The sequence below is a fragment of the Agelaius phoeniceus genome, chromosome 13 (assembly GCF_051311805.1).
Source record: "Agelaius phoeniceus isolate bAgePho1 chromosome 13, bAgePho1.hap1, whole genome shotgun sequence".
NCBI classification, from domain to species: domain Eukaryota; kingdom Metazoa; phylum Chordata; class Aves; order Passeriformes; family Icteridae; genus Agelaius; species Agelaius phoeniceus.
In genome coordinates this window covers 3,479,383-3,504,565 of record NC_135277.1, presented here as the reverse complement: position 1 = coordinate 3,504,565, position 25,183 = coordinate 3,479,383, and the positions used below count along the sequence as shown (strand labels likewise).

General features: G+C 38.8%; 1 protein-coding gene across 7 annotated transcripts in view; it reads left to right on the top strand.

The window, feature by feature from the left end:
• Positions 1-25,183, top strand: part of MEF2A (myocyte enhancer factor 2A) — an 82,161-nt gene that overhangs the window by 20,750 nt on the left and 36,228 nt on the right. For all 7 annotated transcript variants that reach the window (XM_054642516.2, XM_054642517.2, XM_077185624.1 and 4 more), the window contains exons 2-3: positions 13,251-13,448; positions 17,898-18,101. In XM_054642516.2, coding sequence (XP_054498491.1) covers positions 13,395-13,448; positions 17,898-18,101 — 258 coding nt within the window. In that variant the 5' untranslated portion in view covers positions 13,251-13,394. The remainder of the gene's footprint in view (positions 1-13,250; positions 13,449-17,897; positions 18,102-25,183) is intronic.

Here is a 25,183-nt window from a genome sequence, read left to right as displayed (position 1 = left end):
GCAAGTCTGAATGCATTTCCTTGCAGCGTCTATAATCCTGCCTCAAAGTAGAGGATATGAGGTGAGAATTGAGGGAAAAGTAGAACTCAGTCATCAATACAGTTTCCTAATTAAAATCCACTTCACTAATTCCAATTCCCATGAGCTGTCAGGAGTAGCTTGTATTTTGGCATATGGTTGTTCCAGTGTTTGCTCTGAGTTGGCTGTTCAGTTTTTATTAAGCAATGTGTGGCCTCATGTGCAAGACTTGCAAAGCATCAGCAAAGAGCAGGACAGGATGGAACTGGATGCTGGAAGTTTCTTGCAGTATGGTTTGTGGCCAGTGAAAACTTTGTTGCTGTGTATCTGTGTGGCAGTGAGGAGATTCAGAGTCTCAGGATGGTATAGAAAAGCAGATGTGTTCAAAGCTACACCAGCATTGGAGGGGAAAACACATTTTCAGTACAGGCCAGAGCAGCAATAATGGAGCTGAAGAGGCCCTGGGTGTGCTGTCCCTTGCAGGCTGGGTCTTTGCTGAGGCAGGTGAAATTGGAGAGCAGAGCACTGCTATCTGCTGTTTGCCAGCTTGCTGTCAATATTTATTGCTTCAGCTGCTGCAAGGCTTCCAGTCAGCATGTGAGGGAGAAATGCTTTAATGTCCTGAAGGCCCGGAGTACTCAACAATGAAGTTTTTTTAAGAGGAGTTAGGGTTTCTTGCAGGTGCAGGAATGCTTCTCAGCAGGTTCTTGAGAGCTGTGTATAAACGGTGTCAATTTGCTGTGGTTTACTTTTTGTTCATATAACTCCATACAATCATGTTCACAGGTTAGTTACCTGGAATAAGTAAAATGAGATAATGTAAAATAATTAAATTAGCATCTGATTCTAGTGTACAGAATCCACTTTAATAAATGTATTTAATATCTAATATCTGAGTGGTTTTTTTTTCCCCAGATAAAGAAGTACATAGGGTTTTTCAGAAAGACAAAATTCCTTATCTTATGAGAAAGGAACAGAAAAGATTGCAGATGCTTTCATGTGTGCTCTGATAATACTGGTAGATAAATGAAAATAATTTCTGTGTCTACAGTTTGTCACTTCACATGAGGAGTTCAACGCCAGCTTGATCTCACTTGTCCCAGCTCATGGGTTGGCTGAGGTGTGTGAACTTACACATTGCACACTTTGGGCTACCAGGGCTACAGGCAGCATCCAGGTTTTATGGTGAAATGCAACTGCTCTTAACCACAATACACCTTCAAGAAGTCATTCACAACTAACTGCTTTGTATTTGCTTTGCAATTCAAATAAGGTTCCTAAGGGCTCTTAGCTGGGGTTCTGTCAGGGATGAAGAAGGCAGCATGGATGGAGGGGACTCAGCAGTGTGTGGAAATACTGCACTGTTTGTGTATGCTCCAAGCAGCTTTAAATCAGTGATTCCATAATGAAATGCTGAGACCTCCACTCTGTCTCATAGTGCAAGAGATCATGCAGTCTTCTCTTCTGACATGGTTTCTGGTTGATGTTTCTGGCAGTTTCTGGTTTTTCATTTTTCATGTATAACTGGGGGTCTGGGTGGCCAGCTATAGCTACAGTCTGACTCCTGATGGAGCCTGGTTATTGTCAGGTCTAGGCAGTCCTTGCATCAGACTCTGCTTGGCCAAGGAAGTGGTGAAGATGAAAATGTTTCTCTTCCAGTTTCAAACAGCTCACATTTGCATCTGATGTTTCATGTCAAAGGTAAATGAATATACTTGTTTAAACCAAGAGGTTTTCAGTAAGGGAAGTCTGCAATAATCTGAAACTATCTGAGCTTCTGTTCAGATTCCTGGCTACTTAATGCAGTTGTGCAAACAGCCCAGCTGCCTTTCAAATACATTGAGAGCCAACTTCTGTGGCTTTCTTTCCTCAATATTCCTTGCTCTTGTTGGGCTCCTCAGTGATGTAATACATTACTCATGTAGTAGTTTATCAGAAAGACTTTATATGTTTGTGTAAATCACTTAACTGGTTCTTGTTGAGACCTTGATTAAAGTTTTTCTGGCCCTTCACTTAAACTTCTGTCAGCTGAATCTTCTAATTCACCTTTTTAGTGGACCTCTGCATGTAAGATGTTTTTTAGGGTTTGTTGACTGGAAAAGAAATTGAGCTATTTTTGAAGTTTTGAGGATTTCTGTTTTTAATACAATAATGGGAATAAATGGATGAGAGTTCTCACTTCTTTTTATAGTCATGGAATATTTCACTCCAGAAGCTGTTGAATCAGATATTTGAATGCATGTTGCTATCTAACACTTGAATCACATAGCTTTGCTGTGAACCAGTAATGTTACTTAGGGTCAAACAACTTAATTTTTCCATTTGCAGCAATTGGCAAGAAAGAGCAAATGGTAAAATCTAATTATTTCACCTGTCTTGCAGGTAATAACAAGTAACAGAGTTACTGTAGCAGCCTGAATTTCAATTTCTCAACTAAACCATATTAACTAACTGTCTGTGCTAGTTCCTTGCTAAGGACACAATAGTTTTGAAGTATCTGAAGAGTCAATGTTCTATTATCAGTGTAGCTAAACTGACATTTTTGCAAGAGAATCCAAGTGGCTGGGTTAATCTTAATGGCATAAGAGTGCCCAGACTACAGACATCACCTGCCAAAAAAGGAAAATGTTTAGAAGCAGAATATATTTTGAATAATATTCTTGGTAAAAGTGGAGTTTACCACAGTAAGTTTAGGTGTTTGGATCCTAATGTAGGAAACTTCTGGTTTTAATGGCTTGCCCCATACTTGACTAGGACAGTTTTAGCTCGTGATTGATTTTGAGAATATGGGCATCCAAATGGAGGGCAGAACTCTGTTAGGATGGAGTACTTGTACTTGGATCGATAAAATGTTTGGGGCTGTAAGGAATTTCATTCTAGGCTGCTTTTAAAAGTGGCTGCTGACATTGGAGAGGTCATGGGAGTCAGGCAGTTTCTTGCCTGTGGTGCCCAGCAGCATTTTCCTCAGTTCCTTGATGCTGCCTGAGTTCTGCCTGTATGGAATCCTTTTGCAGATTATCATGGCTGAGGTGTAGCTGAGTGGATTCATCTCACTTGTATGTTGTTTCATTATTTGCTACCTGTCTGCCTTGGATTCTGAAATGTTTAGATTACAAGGAAACTGTCTCCATGCATGTCTGGAGAGGACCTGCTCTGTGATCTGCTGTAGCTCCCCCACCAACAACAAGTGTGGTTTATTTTATTTAAATATGATGGGACTATTTGCTTAAAAGAGTGCAGAGACGGGAATCATCCTTTGAAATGTGGTTTTAATATCTTAGAAATATTAAGTATATATAGTATATACTTAGTAGAGCTTTTTATAATTTTTATTTAGAAGTTTGAACTGGTGGTGTATCTGAATTTTAAAAGCAGAGATTGATTTTTGAACAAAGGCTGTGGCAGCCACAGAGTAAGAAACTTGCCACTAATCTTTGTTAGAAACACGTAGGCGTCTTTATGGTTTGCTGAGTGTCTTTCTGAGGCATGCAGGCTGCTTGAAGCATTATGTTGTCGTGTCTGTCTGGTTTATAATTGTTGCACTTCAACAATATGACTGCATGCTGTCATTTAATCAGACATCGAATAAATTATCAAGAAAGCTTTCTGGATAATTGTTCAGTGATTTAAAGCTTCTTATAGATCATTGATGTGTGTTCTCTCTTGTATTTCTTCTTGGGTTTCCTGTCCTATTTCCTTTAAAGGGGGGGTTGCCTGTCACATGGGATCCTTGGGAAGACTGGAAACACGTTGTTGGTAAGAAAGAGAAATGGTCTGGAGACTGCCTGTCACAGCAGGTAAAAAAAACCCTAGCAAAAAACCAACACAGATGGGAGTTGTGCAAGAAGCTTGGAGCCTGTGGCTTGTGCAGAGCATGAGGAGAAGCTGATCTATAACATCAGGAAGAGGCAGATAACTGAGGGTGAGCCAAACCTTGGGAAGATGTTTCCCAAGTACAGAACAGGAGCGTACAGCGCTCTGCGTCACGAAGCCACTGTTGACTGAAGCCAACTTGGAAGCCAGAACCCATCTTGCAAGGGCACAGTGTGCAAGGAGGAATCTTGTTTATAATCCTTTTCTTTTCCATTCTCTCATCTACTCACATTTGTCCCTTGCTGAGAACTTCAGTAAGATCTGGCATTGTTAGGTTTGAAGGCTGACTTGAGGAAACTCTCTGTAGGATATAAGGTATAAGCAAAGCCACAGAATGCTGTGGCTGCCTTTGGATCCCATTACATTCCTGGAGTCAGCTGTAAATATTTTTGATTGCTGTAATGTTTGTTCAGGAACATGTGTTGAAGTTGCTGTCCTGCGGCTGTTTGTTGTATTACCTCAACAGTTTGTACTTCACAGGCACAGGAGACAGTTTCCCTCTTTGTAAAAGGTAGCAAAGAATTACTAGAAGTTTACCCACTAGTTAGTGTTCACACGTCATGGAGTTCTAGAACTCTTGCTGCAAATCCAAAAAATCAGTTTACTGTAGTACCAAATTTGTACAGTTTTCTGCTGTAGGGAAGCGATGTGTTAAATAAGATTACCTCTTAATTTATGTTCTGTTTTTTTTTTTTTTTTTTCCAGTAGAAGAAAGTAAAAGACAGACAGAAATGCCTTTTATTTACACCTTTCCTAGGGAGAAATCTGCTGTGCTTTCTGCTCTTTCCTTGGGAAAACTGTACCAGTTATGCACCAGTCAGTTTGAATATACTGAGCACAGACACTGCTTTACCTGACTGCAGAATTGCTGCTTTGGCATTTGCTACAAGGAAAATGAAGTGCAGCCTGCAGAATTTGAATGCAATTTTAAAGAGAATATTTGAAGGAAAAGAGTAATAGATCTCATAACATTGCCATACAGTATGGGCTGTGTTCTGAGTGTTTTTTCCTGCCTGTCTTAATTTCTATACATTTCAAGTCTTATGTCAGGGTGCTGCTTGATTTAGCTCAGTTGACACCTTGTTTAATTTTGAACTGTGTGTAAAATAGTGCACTGTATTTGTGCTTTTTGGGTGTTGCTTTTGTGTGTTTATTTTTTCTGCAAAATAATCTAGTGTGAGATGTGGTTATGATAAGTCAGAACTTGTATAGATGGATATTTTTGTCTAGCTTTGGTTTATGAATGTTCAGTTCTTTACATGTACATTATTGGTTGAGATTCTAAATGGTTGTAAAATAGTGTTCCCCCTCCAAAACATGCACACAAAAAGCTTCAGTACTCCTCAGAAAGGATGATCTACTTAAATCATGTTCTCAGAGACAAAAGGAAGAACAGTGCTCTGTGTGGGTAAGGATTTCTGGATAGAAATGCCAGGAACCTGAATTTAAGTTTAGTTGGACATATTGTTGCTTATGTTTAAAATGCTCCACCCACTGAATTCAGCCTGGCATGACCATGTTAAAAAAAGGAACAGAGCAAACCTTTAAATTAATTATCTACAAAGGGAGGAAAACGATTAGTGCCCACATAGGCAAAAAAAAAAAAAAAGCATACAGCTTATCTAGAATTTCACAGAAATGTGACCAGGTGAATTCAGGACTCTGCAGCTGAATTCTGTTCCAGGAACTGTGAAACATCTCCTGTCTGTGTACAGTGAGCAGCTCTGGCGATGGCAATGCTCTGTGCTCTGCTGATTGCCGTAGAGATAAACAGAGATGTGACAAGTGGGGCAGAGCCATGGTGAGAACTCGGAGATAATGAGCTACACCTTTGCCAAATGCATGTTGCTATGCAAAATAAGATTATCTGTATTCTCTGATCTATTGATAAAGTTAAATTGAGATGGGAGAAGTAATGAGCCAAGGTAGCAGTAATTAAAACTTGAGTGTCACTGCTGTAACTGATGAAACATGAAGACTTCTGGAAAGAGATTTTACAATGATAATATTTTTTCTTAAAGCCATGACTTAACGGCATGTTAAGTGTTATCTAAAGATGCATCAGTGAGCCTGAAGAAGATTAATGAAGTATAAAGATGTTGCAAAACCAGAAAGTTCCATTCTGGTTGGTAAATATATTAATAAGAAACTGAACAGTACTGTGTATGTATTTTAGTCTCTCTTACTGTAAGATGAAGGAAAAAATGAGAATTAATCTTTTAATTGATCACACTATTAGTTGTTGTTTAGTTAATGACCAGTGCTATGTGAAGGTGTCTTGTTCACCTGACTCTAACCCAGTCATTATTAGGCTGCTTTTAAACCATGAAATTTATTTTTCCTGCTGAGAACAGCAGCAAGGGTTTGGTGATCCCCATCCCAAGACGAATAGGAAAAGTACATTTCACAGGGTTTTGTCTCCTGTACAAAGGAGTGCTGCTTTGTGGCAGCTTTTTGTTGTGGCTGCAGTGGTGTATGATTTAAAGCCATCTCCTGTCCTTATCAGCATTTTGGAAGGTTCCTCTGGTGGCTGCCTTCGTTTGAGCCCAAGAGGAGCTGTAATAACACGAACGTGGCTCGGTGCCATTTTTTGGCCACATGGTAGTTAAGTTCCACAGCCATTACAAATTCCTGATAAGAATGAGGCAAATGCTTTTGATCTTGAAAAACATTTAATGTGTTTTATATGTATATTTTGCTTCAGGAAAGAAACCTTCCTTCTGTGGCTTATAATGTACAGATGTCTATGGGGTTAAAAGCTGGGTTTAAATGCTTTGAGTTGCACTTTGAGCTTGTCATTGTGAAAGCTGTCAAACATCAGTTTTGCACTAATTAAATACCTGCAAATGCTCTTCTGTTATGGAGCAACCGTATCCAAACTTAAGTTTAGATTTCTGCATCTAGTTCATTAAATTTCCAACAGCTGTAAATGGAAGAAAAGGGGAGAATTTATCTGATCAAAAGTTCTAAAATTGTGATCAAACTGACATAGTTGTTGTAAAAGCTGTGGTTCATTCACTAGGAAATCAGTCCTTTTGGCCTCAGCTTTTACATGCTGGGGTTTGTTTTGTTAACAGTGTCCCGAATCATCTTTGTTTGTGGCTATTTTTGTATACCGTGGAAAAGGCACTTCTTTCAACAAATTACATGATAAATTAGGAGCAAGTTTCTTGAGAAACTCTCTGGAGCATGTTTTCCAGACAGCTATTCAGTCATGCAGTTATTTTCTTAATCTGTTTGTAGAAGTCTGGCAGCAGAATTCTTGTGATTACTTAATATTTTATATTCTACTTGTATCTAAAATTGGATTTTAATCCAGTATTGAAAGTTTAGTTCTCTTTCTGTGGTCTCTCTCCACTGTTGGCTCAGCAGTTTCCAGATCTTATTTTCTAACTATGTTCTAATGTATTTTTGAGAATACAATGATAAATTAGTTTAGAAAATACCAAAGTTATGGATGGGAATAATAAAATAGAATTTAGTGTTACTTGAAAAGATGTAGTAAATATGTACATAGCTTGATAATGGCTGCTTTGGTTCCATTGAGTATAAATTATAAATACTCAGAATAGGAAGACAGAGATTTTTTGAACTGAAGAGTAGGCCAAGAAAAAGTGTATAGTCAGAGTATTGAGTATTATTAAATCTTAACCCATTTAATTGAAAGTAACTAACCAGAGCAGAATTCCTGGGTGTCCCTGGTCCTGGCCACATTGTCTAGGAGTGCATGTGCTGTCATAGGTGGTGCTGATAGTTCTGGAAAACTGGTCCGTCAGGTCAGGAAAATCCAACCTGAAAGTGCATTCTAGGAGTAATAAAACTTGTTTTAAAACAGACATTTGAATCTTAGTTCATTTTTGATACAGTTCAGATTTCTGTAGTTCTGTGTGCAGGAAAATGGAGTTCTTCCACTTCATCTTAGGCAGTGGAGGAAATGGCAGAAAGGGCCTTTTCCAGCAACAGTCGATTTAAGGAGCACTTGGAAGGTGCAGTTCTTCAGCAAGGATATTTTTTGAAAATATTCCATGATCTATTCTAATGCCTTCAAAACATAATTTGAAAAGCTCTGTTACTTACAAACTAGGAGCTCAAAAATAGATTTGATTTTACTGTGGAAGCTGAGGACCATGTTCGGTTGCAAAACTCCACAAATCTTAAAAGTACAATTTATTTAAATTGTCTTGTACCCAGCTGAAAGAAACAAGGATTTTATGATGCATAAAACCAGAATATCAATAAAGAATTGTTTATGGCTTCCTGTTTTTTACATTGTCCCACTTTAAAAAAAACAGTAATTTTGGCTAAGAGTTATATTATTGTTTTATAACAATGCTTGTGTATCACTTGGTGGCAGAGGACCTTGAAGCTGTGAGGCCACTCTCATTTACTGAGAGGCTCTGCTTGGAGGGAGAAGAATGGCTTCTAAACTCAGGATGGAAAAAAGATTTATTTCCTAAGATTGTGATGCAGCAAGCAGGGAGAGATAAATGACAGCATGTACCCTTGTTTTGGAAGGGGAGCTGTGTGCTTGTTCAACAATTACATCTGACATTACTTGCAGCAATATATGGTGACAGGGCTATAGAAATGTGATTGGAGGAAACTGCTTTGGTACTGGTTTTGCACACCTCTGCAAAACCCCAGCAAGGATCTGAGTGTGCTCTCTGTTAACTGCAGACATAAAGGTATGTAAAAACCCCTTTGCTGGGAATTTTAATTTTCAAATTTAGCTTCCAGGTGGTAGCAGTGGGTTTTGGAGCAGGGCTGGTGGAATGTCTAGAGCACAGAGATGACATCCCATGGACCTCAACGTGTGTCAGTGCAGTCATATCTGAGTGAACATATCTTGTGTAATTAGTATGGGATGTAGAAAAAAAAAGTGTTTGGAGTTGTGTACTTACTTTATATGGTTTGCATCTCTGTGAAGTTCTGAAGAAGAAAATGTTCTTTTTTCTCACTTCTGGACAGTGAAATGGAGTCTGAGGATCATGTTTGGCTGTGTTCCACACAGCCCTTTAACCTTTAGATAAATTACTTTGGTGAAGACATTCTTTGACTCTTTTTTTTTTCCTTGCTACTTCTACTCAGCACTGTGGGGCAGGGAGAGAGGACACTGACATTTGTCCATTATTATACTGTGGAAAAATGAGATACTCTGTGTTATCTGCCTTGTTGGTGTGCAACAGCCAACACGTGGTGGGGCTCATCTCTGTGCTGCTGTGAATGGGAATTTTTATATTCTGCTGATGTGAGTGTGCAAAATGTCAGAATAGAATAACCAGCAAGTGTGCAGTTCAGCTGTGATCAGTCTGTGCTCACCAGTTCATGCTGGGGAGCCATATCTACAAAAATATCTGCACAGGCTCCTTTAAGACTAGAAAAAGACCTATTAATCTTGGTTCAGTAAAAATGACTCTCTGCAATTTAGGAAGGCATAGCCAAGGCTTGTGTAAGATGCATCTCTGCAGATCTGTGTTTTCATGCAAATGATCTGACGTCAGGACACTCATTCCTTTGTGTGCATTGCAGTAAATGAGCCGTGAGGAGACGGGGACTGTCAGATGTAACCTGTAACCATGGTGGTGAAATGGAAGTTTCAAGAAAACAGAGTCAGAGGGAAATAAAAGGAAATTAAATGGAAGGAGTATGATTCTGACACAGTTTTTCCTAACCTGTTCTGCCAGGAGGCTTCCAGACCTTGTGCAGTTTTGTACAGATATAATGTGTTTCCACTGAACCCTTGAAAGAATCTTTTTAAATAGGTCAAATACAGTTTCCTTGCTTTAAAGTTACATCTCTCTCAACAATCTGTGAAACTGAAAGCAATCTTGACAACAAATTCAGATGAGCTCCTGAAGATGTGCAGTTGTGAGGGTATGTTTCTGCATGTGGTTCTGTTGTCTGTCAGTAATTAGTGTGCTGTTTTCACGGGTTTTGGGGAAGGGAAAAAATCCAGAAAATTTGGAATCGTTTACTTTGAAACAAATAGGCTGTTATTTGGACAAGACAAATAGAATTTTTCTTGCCTTTATTGCAAGCTGACATTATTTTCTATTTGAAGTTCGTAATGAAGCATGTGGGGTTTTTCCTTCTTTTTCTCTTCTTACTCTAATTATTTTGTTTAATATATACCTGAAGTTCTTCTTGAAGACAAACTTATTTTTGCTTCTGTGTGCCCATGCAAGTAATGTGAAGCAGCTTTGGTGGCTGTGATTGGATTGTGCCACTTAAGGAAGTAGAACTTTACCTTCATCAAGGTTACTTTGTGTTAGTTTCAGATTTAGTCTCAGATGTAAATGTGGGTTGATCTTCATATGTATATCAGCAGATTTTCCTTTATTTGGGCAAAAGTGTGTTATAATCCACATGAAATGGCTTTGTGAATTAAGAGCTTCACTTAATGTGTGTTTGTAATGTAACTATGATGTAGCAAAATGAAAGCTTTGCTAGTTACATTTCTGATGGAACCTGATGTTGGACCCAGTTTTATATCTTATTGTACATAGTTTTGTTGCTAGTCAGGATGGAAAATGAAACCACAACTGTGACATGATCAAGGATGAGTAAAAGGAAAAGTCATTCTTCTCATTAGAAATGTAAGGTGCCTTTGTCCCTGGCAGTAGCTTCCCGTTGGGATGTTCTGAGCTTGCATGGAAAGTGCCTTTTTACTGCACAGGTTTCTCTGATTTTGCTGCTGTGCCAAGGTCCTTTCTGCCCTGAGCTCAAGCCAAACTTCTGTTTCAGTTCTGAGCTGTGCAAATCACCTTGAGTGGGGCCTCAGAATGACAGGGATGCTGCATCCCAGAGCTGGGCTGCCTTTGGAAAATGCAGTTCCAAGGCAGGTTCTGGTGTCCATAGCAACCTGTGGGAGAGGGAGGAGAGCCTGGACTGGGCTGGGCACATAGGAATGGGGAATTTCTGAGTGAGTGATACAAGTGTTGAAGGTTAAAGAAAGTCAGACCTGAGATGAGAGGGAACAGTGAACTCTCATAAATGGGGAATAGCTTGAGGTTTTTATGCCTTATAGAGCATAAGCATTGTAAAAGACCTGAACTGACACCCCAAAGCTGTAACAGGGTGTTGGTGAAAATTACTGTTTGCCATTTCCCTTTGTGTGGCAGTGCACAGAACAGATAACAGTGTTTCCCTGCTACTGTGCCTTCCATTAAGCTCATACAAACCATTTGTGCATCTCTTATTTTGTGTTCTTTAGTATATAGATTGCATAATCTCACATCATATTTATCTTCCTCTCTCCCTTTTCCCCAGAGTTCCTTATTTTATTCACTGTATAGACTTGCTTTTGAGTATGTGTTGCAGGAGGCAGAAAGACTCCAGAAGTTCCTCATTCAAAAACCACCTAATATGTGGTTTATGTTTTTATTACTCTATTCCTGTGTTCTTCCTTGGCCATCCCAGTGATATCTGCCAGCAGCCACAGATAAAATGCTGCACCAGGTGGATCTTTGGCCTCGTGTGGTGGCCATTTCTGTGTACTGGTGGCGATGGGGTGCTTTTAAAAGCAGAGGAAGGACCCTGGTAATTCTGTATTCAGAGAACTGTTTCAATAATACATGGGATGTTTAAAAACTGAAGCCATACATATAGGAGAAAACAAATTTTAGGAGCTAGTTAGAGATCCTTTGATTAGGTATGTTCAAGGGATGCAACCAGATTTTTCCAGAACTAAATTTAATGTGTGATCATAGCATGAGCTGAGAAATTTTTTTTAAACAAAAGTGGGATAAATCGATATGCCAACTGTTGTTTCCCTGGAAGATATTCCCTGGGTGCTGTTGGTTGTATAGAGGCTGCTTCATCTGGTCTCCACTGTCTATTAATTACCTTCTTAGCTGCACCTTGGAAGAAATCCTTTTTCATGAAGAAAACAAAAGCAGTGCAGGGTTGATGGATGTTTCAAATGCTTTGCTTTATAGACAGTGTTTAGTGCATATCCTGTAGACCAGTGGCCATCATACTGTGTGTTATTTTTATTTAAATTTCATTAAATAGTATTTCTAAATACTCTTGGGCGTTTTGTGTTGTTTTCTAAAGCAGTCCTTTGTTGCTGTCAGGTAAATAGAAAATGACATCCCTTCATTTTGTCATGTTCCTCCACCTCTGTTTTTTCCTCCCAAGAACATAATGTCTGTTTCCTCGGTGTAAATTGAATGTATTGTGAAGTGTAGCCTGTGACTAATCGCCTCTTGCTGTCTCTGCTCATTAACTGCCTGATGGTGATGTGGTTGCACCACTCTCTACACATGGCCTCAAGGAGATGGCTTGGTGACACCCAGATTAAAATATGCAAGGCTTTAGTCCAGAAGATGTTTTGGGTTGGGAAGTTAGAGAGGCTATCAGCTAATATTTGGGCTGGTTTTACCCCTTTGAATGAGTATGAGGTGACAATAAGATAAATAAGTTGTACCTATTTCATGTCTATACATTCTAGTAGATCCTTCATGTTCTAGAAGCCATTTGATTTAAATTTTTCTGCAGTTTCCTTCAACTAAGTTTGTCCTACAATTTAAGCAGTATGTCTGGATTATGGCTTAGCAATTTTTTTACTGAAAATACATTTGAAGTTTGTTCAGTGCAGATTTACATGTGGTGGCACACTGGCTTTTCAAGTTTCCTGCACATTTCTCTTGGTGAACAATAGAACAATGAAACAGGTGCTGGGCTGCAAATGGGTATTGGCAGATGTGGCACTTAGAGGTTATTGGAGAGAGGAACTGGACCTGTGTCAGGTCTCAGGTCTTCCTTGGTGTCATGGTAACCATTAAATACTTTTCTTGCAAAACTCTTTTCTCTGGTCTCTTAATTAGAGAGATTCCCCTCTTTCCTTCTCCTTTTTGTTTCCCAATGGAACCCCAAGAAGTGGCTCACAAAAGGAGATGTAATTTGGCTTAGGAACAGAAACTTGATATTCTCATGGCTTTGTTTTGTTATTTTTGTGATAATTTCATAAGAGAAAACAAGCAACACAAAATATTTCTTTGTAAGGTTCTCTAAAATATTGAATGGAGTTTACCAAAACTTGTAAATGTGTGAAACCTCAGATAACTAAAGGCCTAAATCTTAGAGTGATGAGCACCACCCCTTTGATAATTGTATTTTTGAGGCATTCAGTTGGAAGTGTGTGAAATTATTGGTCATTTTAAGTCTGTAGTTTGTACGTAGAATGCAGCAAACCAGTGGGAGTTTAATTAGAAGACAGTGTGTAGTATAATGCTTTACTAATGAAAACACTTGATTTCTCACTGAAATTTCATGATGCACATGTTTTTGGCTCTATGGGTTTTTAATGATACTTCCTTTTTAGTAATTTGTCTATTAATATTTTCACTTTTTTTTAGGTGCTTATAAGAAGAAGTAGGAACCGTTTCTCAAGCTGAAGACAAAGTAAAAGAAAACTGTATCATGTGTTAGAACACTGAAGAGGGACATTTCTTGGATTAGTTTATTTCTGGATTGCTAAACAAAAGAAAGAAGAGGCGAAAATGGGGAGAAAGAAAATACAGATCACGAGAATAATGGATGAACGGAATAGGCAGGTGAGAACCAAGTCTGCATGAACAGGTCCATCAGTAATCTTAAAAATTAATGGAAAGTTTGAATACATTCATCCTAATTCATTGTTCTAAAGCTGAGCTTTGTCTTCATGTATTCACAGATACCCTTGCCAGAATATGAATAAGAAACCTCAATGATTTTATGACTGTTTGAGGAAAAAATTTTATTTATAAGTAATAACTCTTACTACTTAAAATTTAAAATTGCTGTTCCTATTTAAATGATATCCTGCTGTGCTAGCACTAGAGTGGAGGGGTGTTTTTAAAGACACATGGCTTGATCTGATAACTACTAGGAACACTTAGTACTGGAGGCAGAGAAAGGATGAGAAATTCAGGAAGGATCTAGTAAAGGTATTTTCTGTAGCACTTTTCTGTAGACAGAGGAGTTTGAGGTAGCTGTGGGCAGTATCCTCAGCCCTTTGGATACAGTAACAAATTCTGTTAACATTCTATTTAAAAGCATCGATTTGTATTTCTTCTAAGAGCCGTTTGTTACAAAAGTCTTTAAAAACTGTCAGTCAGAAGGGAAGAGGGCTCCAAATGAATGTTTCAGGGAAAGCTACTCGCTTGGCTGCTGGTGCCCTGTGAACTTGAAAAGCACCAAAAGTTGATGACTCTTGCTGTAATGTTTCCTCTTAATTTCTGAATTGCTGCATGGGATGCAAAATAAAATTTTAATTGGATACTGAAAAATATAGTGGGATAACTGGAAGCTGTAGTTTTTAAGGCAAACTATTACAGGAATGACTTAAAGTCTTTAAGAGCAGTGCTGGTGGCTGAGGCCAGAGGTGCCGCTGGGCCACGTCTTTTGTCCAGCGATGGCCATGAGCAAATACGTGTGGGCTGGAGATGCACATGCACCCGACCCTGTAATCCTCTTCCAGCTTTTAACTATTCTTAGCTCAGGGATTTCCTGAGCTGGATGTGGTTTCCGTATATTTAGTAACCATTAATGGGTTTTTTTGTTTGTTTTCCCCGCCCCCCACCAGGGAAGTTGTTCAGTTATCCTTTGAGCCCTTACAATGTTGCAGCATTTACAACATCTTTTGTCTAGAATCCCCAGGCCTATTGCCCGTTGTTTCAAGAAACACTGTTTTATTTGCCCTTTGTCATGGTTCTGCCAATTATTTAGCTCTTGTATGGAAGAGCCAACAGTGACTCCCTATCTAGAGTCTGTCCACACTTGCTTATTTTCTCTTAAAGTAAGTTTTTTCAGGCTATAGCTGCTTAGTTGTTTTGATACAGAATTTGTTTCACACCTCTTGCTCCTTTTACCTGAAACCTTCTGGAGTATTACTCCATTACTTTGATGGCCAAGGGACCCAGAATTCAAGGTGCAGGCAAAATATGGACTAGTGTAGTGTTGTGCAGCTGTTTTGTTCTGTTCCCTTCCTGCTGTTTGATTTCCTTTTTTAACTTCTGAGCAGCAGTTTGACGTTGGGGTACTGTCAGAATTCCACAGGACTCTCTTGCTGCTGACACATCAGCTCAGAGCCCATTGTTTTGTTGGTGAGATCAAGATTGTTTTTCTCCCTGTATCACTTTAAAGCAATGTAAACTCTGAGAAGTCTATATATAGCAAGAAAAGTATTATTGGAGTTTGGGAGAAAGCCAAGTATTGTGTTTGAACAGCTTTAATCACCCAGTGACTTTATGTTTGATGTAGATAAATGTCTTAAGTACACGTAGTAAAAGTAGATGAATTAATGACTTCAGTTCTTTTCAGATCTTGCTCTACAACTTAAAGCACATGGAAGAGATGGGAATTGATCCTGCTTATTCCTTTTTTTACATGAATCTGGATTAAGTTGGGCAGCCTTGGTTTTGTTCTGCTTGAGGAACAAACAGTGTTACATTTCTACCCTGACTTTGGTGAGGGGTTTTTGGTTTTTTTCCAGGAGAAATTGTTTTTTTTCTTTTGAATCCCCATCCCATTGTTCAGATTGAAACAATGGAGAGGAAGAGAATCAGTGCATTTGTATGAAAATTTAGACCACTTACACCATTGCTGTGACTGAAGCAAAATAGGGAGATTAAATTCTAGTTTTGTTTCTGGCAGGTTTTTGGCTAGCAACTTTTTGGGCTACTTAGTGATAAGGAAGAGGATTTAAGCTCTAACTTGAAAGTAGAGTTAGGCTTGCCTTATCCTTTTTCTCTGGGAACTCAGATGAAAACACACTGCATCTTGTTTTTAAAAGGTTTTAGACAGATGAAGTAGTTTTTGTTAGTGGAAACTTACTTCTTAAAATATGTGGAGGTATCGATGGCCTTCATCCCCACCGGTGTCCTGTGGTTTTGGTAGCCAGGATATGGAATTTCAACATATTAGAATGCCCTGATGCACTGGGCATTTATAAGGTATTTACTTGGAGATTTTTTTTCATTGATCCAGATAGGGAGGGCATTCAGGGTTTGTTCTGATCTGACAGTGTAGTTCAGTTGTGTCCTGTCAGATTTTCTATGGCATGTAGAGCTGGTGAGTGGATCACTCAGGGACATGCCTATGATGCCCTGGTTGGGTGTTTAGTTTGAGGTTTAGATTTTCTTTGTTTGCAAATATAAGTAGAATGGGACAGAGCTCTGCCTGCAAAGCAAGTTCATATAACTTGTGTGGGAGGAAAAACTACTGTTTTGTCAGAAGCATCTTATTTCTGATGGGATTGTATGTGAGCTCAAAACAGAATATATAGACCATTCCTCAGGGGGATTATGATTGTCATGAGACTGTCATTGTATTATTAATTAAGCAGCTTTATCTTCTTGAATGAGCTGTAGGACATTTATCTTCATTAAGCTGAAGAGAATCCAGCACAGTAAATTAGATATCAAAGGAGCTCAATCTTGCTGCCTTTGCTGTCTCCTCCTCACCCATTTTTTTGCTAAGCAATATTAAAATAGTGCTGGGGAAATGATTTACCTGCAATAACGAGACATATTTTTTGAGTTTGATGTGGTCCTAAATGGAACAGGAAAAAAAGAGAAATTTAGAAAACTAAGACTGCCTTTGGGTTCTGAAATGGAAACTGAGTTTAAAATAATCTGTGTGTGTTGAAGTAAGGCTCAGGGTGCTGTGGTCGTGGGCTTTGTGCTAAGCACTGTCCAAGCACCGAGAGAAGTTGATGCCAGCTGAGAATCTCACAAGTGAAGCAGCTTTACAGGAGGTGAGAAAGATAAAATTCCAGTAAAGAAATGGAGAGCTCTTGTCCAGGATCCTACTGGTCCTCAGTGGCAGTAAACCTTTATTCTTTCCCTGAGGACTTCTCCAGGTGACACAGCACAAACACATTTTGTTTATAATGCCTTTTTCCTGACAAACTCTAAGCAGTAATACCTCTCTATACCTGCCCATACTCAGGTAATAACCTTCTAGGTGTCAGAAGAGCAACAGCTGTGTATCCTCTGAGTCTGTTAACATGGTGGGAAGAATAGAATATACTTTGTATTATTAATGGTATTAAAAAAGTAATATGTGTGAGATAATGAGGAGAGAAAAGCCTTCAGGTGTCTATATACAGAAGAAGTTTCCCATCCATTTTCCCAAAAACTCGCTGTACAGCTTGGTAATTAAACTACAGACACCCAGAAAACAGGTTTGATTGTTTCTTGTTCTTACTTCATTCCTCTCTTGCAAAATCTCCCTGGCTGTTGTGTGTGGGACATGGGGCGTGTGGATGGCTCACCTGTGACAGAGACTCGTGCTTGCAATTGCAATGGGGAGGTGTCAAATGCATTGACACTTTTATATCCTTAGCTGCTGTCTTATGAGGAGGAATGATTTTTTAGACTTTTTTTTTTATCATAACTGATGATAAGTTCCATAACTGTTTCCTCTTTCCCTGATGGGCAGATGCTCCTGTGTGATGGTCTGTAATGGGTTTGTTTCCCCACAGCAGTTCTAACTGGACAGAACAATTGTTTCCTGATGTTTCCAAGTGGCAGAAAACAAGTCAAATTATAAATTACTTAATAGCAACAAAATAGCAATATTTCTTAGCTTTACATAATTAGAAATCATAGTGCATAGTAAGTGTTACTTCCATTGAGTGTTCTGTTTTCTTTGATTTTGTTACAATTAAGGTTGAGTACCACAGAAGAAAGTATTGTGATACCTGGAAAGTCAGTCTATTGAACAGAGGAAGTAAAGCTAAATTATCGTATTCTAACTGAAACTCTAACTAAAATTTAACTCTTCTTGGTAGTTATGTACCAGTGGAAGAGCTGGGGTGTTTTGTAATTGTTTAACTTAGTCTAATAGAGAACATTGGGCCCTAAAATTGGCACCAGATGTTGGCAGTTCTTGTGTTAAGCTGCATATTACAGGAGGAGTAAATGGTGTAGGCTCAGTCAGTGTATACCTTTATTATTTTCTTTCAAACCCTTGTCATGTGTTTTAAAAAAATAAATCAATCATTATTCTTTCTTCTCTAGGTCACCTTTACAAAGAGGAAGTTTGGATTAATGAAGAAGGCCTATGAGTTGAGTGTGCTCTGTGACTGTGAAATAGCACTCATCATTTTTAACAGCTCTAACAAACTCTTTCAGTATGCCAGCACTGACATGGACAAAGTTCTACTAAAATACACAGAATACAACGAGCCCCATGAAAGCAGAACCAACTCAGATATTGTTGAGGTAACAATTTGAGAAGACACATCAGTCTTCTTATCTCCTTAATAATTAAAACATAGAGCAACATAGAGCATTTTAAGATATTTTAATCAAATGCTTTAAAGTTATTTAATACCATGTTATAAAATGTAAACTACTGCTTTTAGTCTGGTTTCTCTAAGGCAATAACTTGTCTTTACAGCCATGTTGTTTTCCCATCTGCCCTCCACCCCCTGCCAGTTTCTGGGAAACATGTTTGATTTCAATCACATTTGGCAATGGAAATAGAGGTGTGAAAAATGGTTGTTTTTCTGGGGAAGGAGGGGGAGAAATGTTCAAGGTTTTAATGGGGAGAAAAAATCAACTGAGTGGGAGAGAAAGGTCAGAAGAGTGCCCTCAGCCTAACAGACAATTATAGTTGGCCCTTATTCTCCTCTGAGGTAGTAGCCACCTTACCAGTCATATCTTGAACTTGGATCAAATCAGCCACCACCTCTGCTGCCCCTTGTTCAGCCAAAAAAAAAAAAAAAACCAAAAAAAAGCCAATCTGTGGAATAAACGAACTTAATTAAATTTGTTGTCCAGTGACTGTCAATTAAAATAGCAGCAGAACGACTGCAGTTTCTGCAGTAATAGAATAACATGAATATATTTACTCCAAGGTATTGGTTTCATCTACTTTTATAATGCTTGAGCTTTAAATAGAAACTCTTTTCAGTACATAATTTCTAAATTAGGTGCAGTAGAATTCAAGGATTTTCTTGGCAATTGGAGCCTTGATGTACTGTAACTGCATTTCAGAGCATGTCTCCAGTAGTCCTGTAAATAGACCAAAACAGGTGGCTGACTTAAGGGTTTAATTTAAATTCTAAAGTTGTCTTCTGAACAAATGCCTTGCTTTTTAGGAATGATTTCAGAATAATGATTAGCCTTGAATAGCTGAAGAGTCTATTGCCAGGGGGATCAGAGTACAGGGATGGTACTAGCTGATCTTGTACATGAGTGTGCAAGCAAAAAATCAGATTGACAAAACTGAGTTACAGACAAATGCTTTATATTTCTTTCTGAGAAGATTCTCTGCTAATTTGTCAACTGTCTTTTATGATCAGAAAAAAACCCTCCCCAACTTCTGTCTTCAGCACTGAGTTCTCAAGAGAGGGATAATACAAGCCATGAAGAGCTGAAGGCTTAGTCCCTGGATTAGCATAAATAAGGGATAGCCACTGGAGAGGAAGGGAAAACCTAATTCCTGCAGAATGAGCTTTGGATGTGACAGACATGAGTTGGAGCCAGGGATGCAAGTTCAGCTGGGTTTTGTTCTGCATGCAGGGCCTCTGTGTTGTGACTCATGGTAATGGTGCTTCTTCACATCACGAGGACTGAGGACCTCTTCCAGAGTAATTCTGTGCAAGGCTGCATTTTTGGGTTCCTCTTGTTGGTGGGTTTTTTACCAGGGTCAAGTGTTTGACCCCTGAGCAGTACATTAAAAGTGCACTTAGCACCCCAGGGCAGATGTGCTCCGGGGGAACATGCAAGGACTCATCTGCAGATTGTTTCTAATTTTCCTCTCTGGATTTAATGTTTCATGATAGTGTGGAATTCAGGACTTTATTCCCATTTTTCAAATACAGTGTAATTTAGGAATGCAGCCTCCTATCTCTTCAGATAAGCCCTGTGTGCTCTTTAGCCTGGTTGTGAAATATTTTGGGGTTTTTTCTTTCTGGATTGATGGGTGCTTGGAGTGTGATAGATGTTTAGTGACATCAGCAGCATTTTGGAAACATGCTGAAAGAACAATGTAAAATGGCTTCTCTTTTTTTGTAACGACATTGAAATTCTGTTTTAACAAATGAAAATTACTGCAGCAAAGCACCTAAAATCTGTCAAATTCATACTAAACGGAATTATAAAAAGTAATTCCATTGTATGGAGTTGCAGCTAATGTATAGATGTTTAGTAATTAACTTACCTCCCTGAATGTGACAAATGGCATTTATTGGGGCATTGGCTCACCGTGGAACTATTCTGGAGTCACTGTGGTCCTGATGCGCATGACAGGCAGGTGAGTTTTCCTGGGCTGGAAGGAAGGTAATTCCACACAGCTCAGAAGCTGGATAAGGGAGGAAACAAATCTGCTGCTACTCATTTCCAGTACTGGGTAGATATCAATGCTGTAAATGATTAAGTGAAATCGATGAGACATCTTCCCCTTGTAGTTGTCTCCTGCTCAGTTTTGGCATAGGAATTGCTTTCATATGCCCAGAGCTTGGTGTCTTCTGTTGCTGCTGGAATGTTTGTGAAAACATAGTGGGAGGGAGAGCACTGGCATCTTAAATGAATATTAGAAATTTTTTTTGATGCATGCAGTTATGTCTTTTGCTGAACATGTTATTGTAGATGGGAATGACCTGTTCTTTCATGAGGTTACTGGAGTGTAAGGTAGTACTCTTGCACAGCATAGATGTACCATATAGAGGTATTGAAAAGAGTGAAATTTTTATTCAGTATGTGCTTTGAATTCTTGAAATACTGGGATCATGTATTTGGTTTTACAAACCCATAATGGCACAGTTGCAGATTGTTACACTGAAGTGCTGTCTGTGATTTGAAGGACTTGCTGTAGGTGTTAAAGCATTTGATGCTTTAATGTTCACGGACTTTTTTTCTGTAACAGATTATTCTTGACAAGTAATTATTTTTCCTGAAGAAAGAAGTATTTCTGCAAAGTAAAATGGGAAGAATTTCAGGTTTTATCAGGATTCTGTATCCATATGGTCAACAAAATGTTTTCGTGTATAAAAGACAATTTGAGACCTTGAGCATTCATTGTTTTTAAATCCAAAGGAAAAGAGGGAGATGAACAGGCACTGTATATTTTCTTTAGGGCAGGATGTTAAGATTATTGCAGGTTATTTACAATAAGATATCACTTCCATTTTGGGTCCTCCTGCCCCTCAATAAGGCTTCAGAAAGCAGCAGTTGCACAATTGTTCCCTCTCTCCCAGCCTCACTTCTGGGAGTCAAGGGCTGAAGATGGCTCTTCCTGCCTGTTTAGCTCAGCTTTTTATCTTTTTTCCATGTTTTCATTTTCCTTGACTGATACAGTAAACCAGGGTTTATTTCACCTACACTTGGCCATGGTGAGTTTTGCTTGTTCCTCATCTCACCTCATCAGACTGAGGTGATTTGATTTTTAGGAGCCTGTGTAAAATGTGACCTACTTTCCCAGTTGGCATCTGTGCCCAGGAGAATTCCGGGTGGGTGTCAGTTAATGAGCCTCTCCTGTGCTCTGTAGCTTAGTGCTGTTTGCAGTGTAGAGTAATGTGCTGAATAAGGCTTAGGTTATACCCCAGATATTGACAGCTGTCCTTGAAATAGGTAATGATCTGTAATAAAAACTATAACTAGAAAGTACAAAAAAATCTCTCTTAAACTATGGCACGTAATTATTGCAATCATACTCATTCTTGTGGAAGGACTGCTCTGGTGTAAATTCCAGCAAATGATTTGGATGTTTGTATTAAATACCTTACTGTGGGAATAGGTGACTGTAATGGGGAGTAACATTTGTGATGGTTTGGTGTGAGAGTGGTTTTGTCATAGTTCAGCCAAAGCAGGCAAATGACCCTGCTGCTGCTTTCAGCAGGGTCACCAAGCCAGTTTCATCTGCTGCTGTAATCAGCTGTTTTCTTGCATTAAAATACATTTCATCTCTGCCTTTTCACCAAATGTTAATGGAGCTGTTAGAGGAGCAGTGCACGTTGTGCAGTCAGGAACATCTCTGGGATCAGAGATGGGATTGTTGGCTCCTGGCTCCGAGTGAGCACGGAGAGCTCAGCTGCACGTGGAGAGCCTGCAGCAGGAAGAAGCAGATGCATCTCCCCAGCCAGATGGAGCATATGCCAAGAGACAAGTGTAACAGTGTGGGGAGCATAAACAGAAAAGTTGGTGTTGAAACACTGTGTTTATAAACCAAAAGCTCTCTGGTTTTGTTTTTCATCCAGCTTTCTCCACCTCCCAGCATTGCTTCTTTTCCAGGCTGGGAATAACCAATGTGTATTTTGAACTGTTGTTGGTGCGTAGTAGTTTGTTTTGGTAGCACTTGAATTGGTTCATTGCTTCCTTTTTTTTAAATTTGGGTTGACTTCATGTGAAAATGAAGATCTGGGAATTGTATCTAAATATATACTTGGATGCACACATACAAAATTAGATGAGAATGACCTTCAGTTAATTGATCTTGTTTCCTTCCTTGGTGGATACCTGGTGTATCCGATCTAGATAAGGATTTGCAAAGCAATTTGGGCTTCCATATTTTGCTATTCAAAGCTAAAAAGTAAGATGGTGGAAACTGGGCCAAATTCTTAAAAAATAATTATTTCTTTGAAATGTTTTATAACACAAGCTACACTGTAAGTTTTAAAATTTATTTTTAAAAAGAAAGTGCCCCGCAACCAAGAAAATGAAAACTGATGCTGAATGTATGTGACTAAAATCTCCAAATCTCTGTGAAATGTGAGCACAGCTTTACAGAATTGTGAGGTGGCACCAGGAATGCTGATGGTTAAACACACACTGGAGAGTGGAGGGAGGCTGGCACTGTGATGTGTTAACATTGTTTTGCATTCTTGCCTATTTGATAGATGGAGAACTGCCAGAAGTGAGCAAAACCTGGGGGGAATAAAGAAAGAAAAAAGCTTTGGGCTGATAAAAGAACATGTATTCATGTAGTATTATGTATTTTTGTAGTTCAAACCATTTGATTTGGTCTCCAAACACTGTGGGAATAAGTGGTGCACATTTAAAAGAAGGAAGAAGCTTAAAAATTATTTCAGTGAAGGAAGGAAAAGACTTGGTAATCTGCCCATGATGCTGAGAAAATGTAGGCATTATTGGGCTTGATTTGCTAAATGATTATGTAAATGTAATTATACTGCATATAACATTTCAAATAATTTGAGATGGCACACAAATACCTTTGAGACATTTTAAGGAGGTGGTTGAGGAGGATTTATGTATGGTTAAGGACTAAAATTTCCTTCTAGCTTACTTTAAAAAGAGGGAAAGTGCTTGAAAACTGAAGTGGTCTGGAATGAGTCATCAAAAGCTTTTATATGTATGTATGTGTGTATACATACATATATATATACACACACATGTAAATTTTTATGTGTCTGTGTAGAGTGGTTTGAATCTTATCTTTTTTTCTAGTAGAAGTGTTTGCTATAAACCTGACTTATAAACAGGTTCTACCTAGGGATTTTAGTTCCCACTCATGGTTTAGGAAAAAATAACTACCTTGAAAAATGTAAAATGTAGTCAAGGTAGCACATATTTATCTTCAGTATTGTGACAGAAGACAACTGTGCATTTTGTGCTGAACAGAACAACTGCCCCTCCTGATGGTGTTTTTGTCTCTCATTTCTTTCCCCTCCTCTTTCTTTTTAGTTTGGGAGATTAAATTCAACTCTTAATTCCCACAGTATTTTTTTGAGCTGTTTACTGTTATTGATTTTTCCATATCTTGCATTTGGTAATACTGTTTTACTCAACAATGTTAGTTTAATTCTTTGGCTGTGCTGAAATTGCTTTGGACATACACATGATTAACGTACCTCTTTATTTATTTATTTCAAAATATCAGATTATTGGTCACTTTGGGCAAGCTGACAGTACTGGCAAAAAGTTTTTGTTCTGAGTTAATGTTGTTTTGCATTCCTTCATTGCTGATATATAAAGAATTTTCAGAAGTAGGATAGACTTAGATTTTTTTTTTTTGAAGCAGCTTTGGTTTGCCTGCAAATAATTTAAAGCTGTACTTCCCTTGTATCTAAAGCAGTGAATAAATTTAGTGTTTTAGGGTTAAGAATACATTATTTCTTCTACCTCTTTAAAACACTGCCGGTGCTTTAAATTTACCATGCTCTGCTGGTATTCTGAATTTTGATGAATTCCACATTTAGTCACTACTTAAAGCATATAGATATCTGAAGTTTGTCTATAATGCATCTTTTTATAGAAATTTCTAAAGTCTTGCTAATAATGACTGTACTTGGCTGCTGTATTGCCAGCAGTGATTTTATGTAGCTGCAGTTCAGGGTGCTCTCTGTCCTACGCCAGCCCTGTCACAGTTACACCAGTGACATGACTTTAAAGCTGTGAACTGAAATTCGCTGTGATGTTCTCATTTTTTAATAAACTACCAGAAAAAGCTGATCACTGAGTGATGAGTGGCAGCTGACTTGGCTGTGCATCATTACAATCTCAGATTGGATCGGATGCTTCTCTGGAGGCTGTGCTGCTGGGGAGGGCCAGGTTCCTAAATCCGTGTCAAATACTGGTACAGAGCTTTTGTGTGCTCTACCAAAAATCTCTGCAGAATCAGCCCTGCAAAGGGCAGGGATTGGATTCTCCTCTGTCTGAAAACTGGTTTTATTTCCCAGCTGCACAAGCAGTGTTTTTCCAACTGTTTCTGCTCAGTGTTAGGAGAATATTTTTATTTTTGAAATTTATAGGGCAGACACACAAGGTCCAAGTTCTCACACCCACTGCTCGGGAAACGCTTGTCAGAGATTGAGTTCTGGGTTTAGCTGTTCTGGAGACATTGTGTCAAGTAGGATTGAAAATTGACTCCAAGAAAATCCGCAACAGCTCATTGCTTGTTAGTGCTGGAGTTCATGCAGGCAGTCACACAAAGACATAATTATTGTATGAACAAGTTCTTCAAGCTGTGCTGGTCTCGTGTATTCTGCAGCCCTTGTGTTGCTGCAGAATTTGGTGCTTTTGAAATTCTGTAGTGACAGAAAAGTGTATTTTTACTTTGCAATTTCAAAGTGAGGACCATGGCATCTGTTGATCAAGAGAGAGTGACTTTACACAAGCTGTGCGTGGAAAGAATAGACCCAGAACAAAGCATCTCCTGCAACTACAGCAAGATGAAGGACTGTTCTTTATGTGGTAGGCTTGATTTCAGTGGAGACTTAATGTAATCCCATCTTTTGACTTCAGGCTCGTGGGTTTGGTTGTGTCTTGTGGCAGGGATTATCCACCCTGCAGGAGGGACAGCAGCACTGCAGCTTCCTGATCGTCTCTGTTCCTCACGTCCA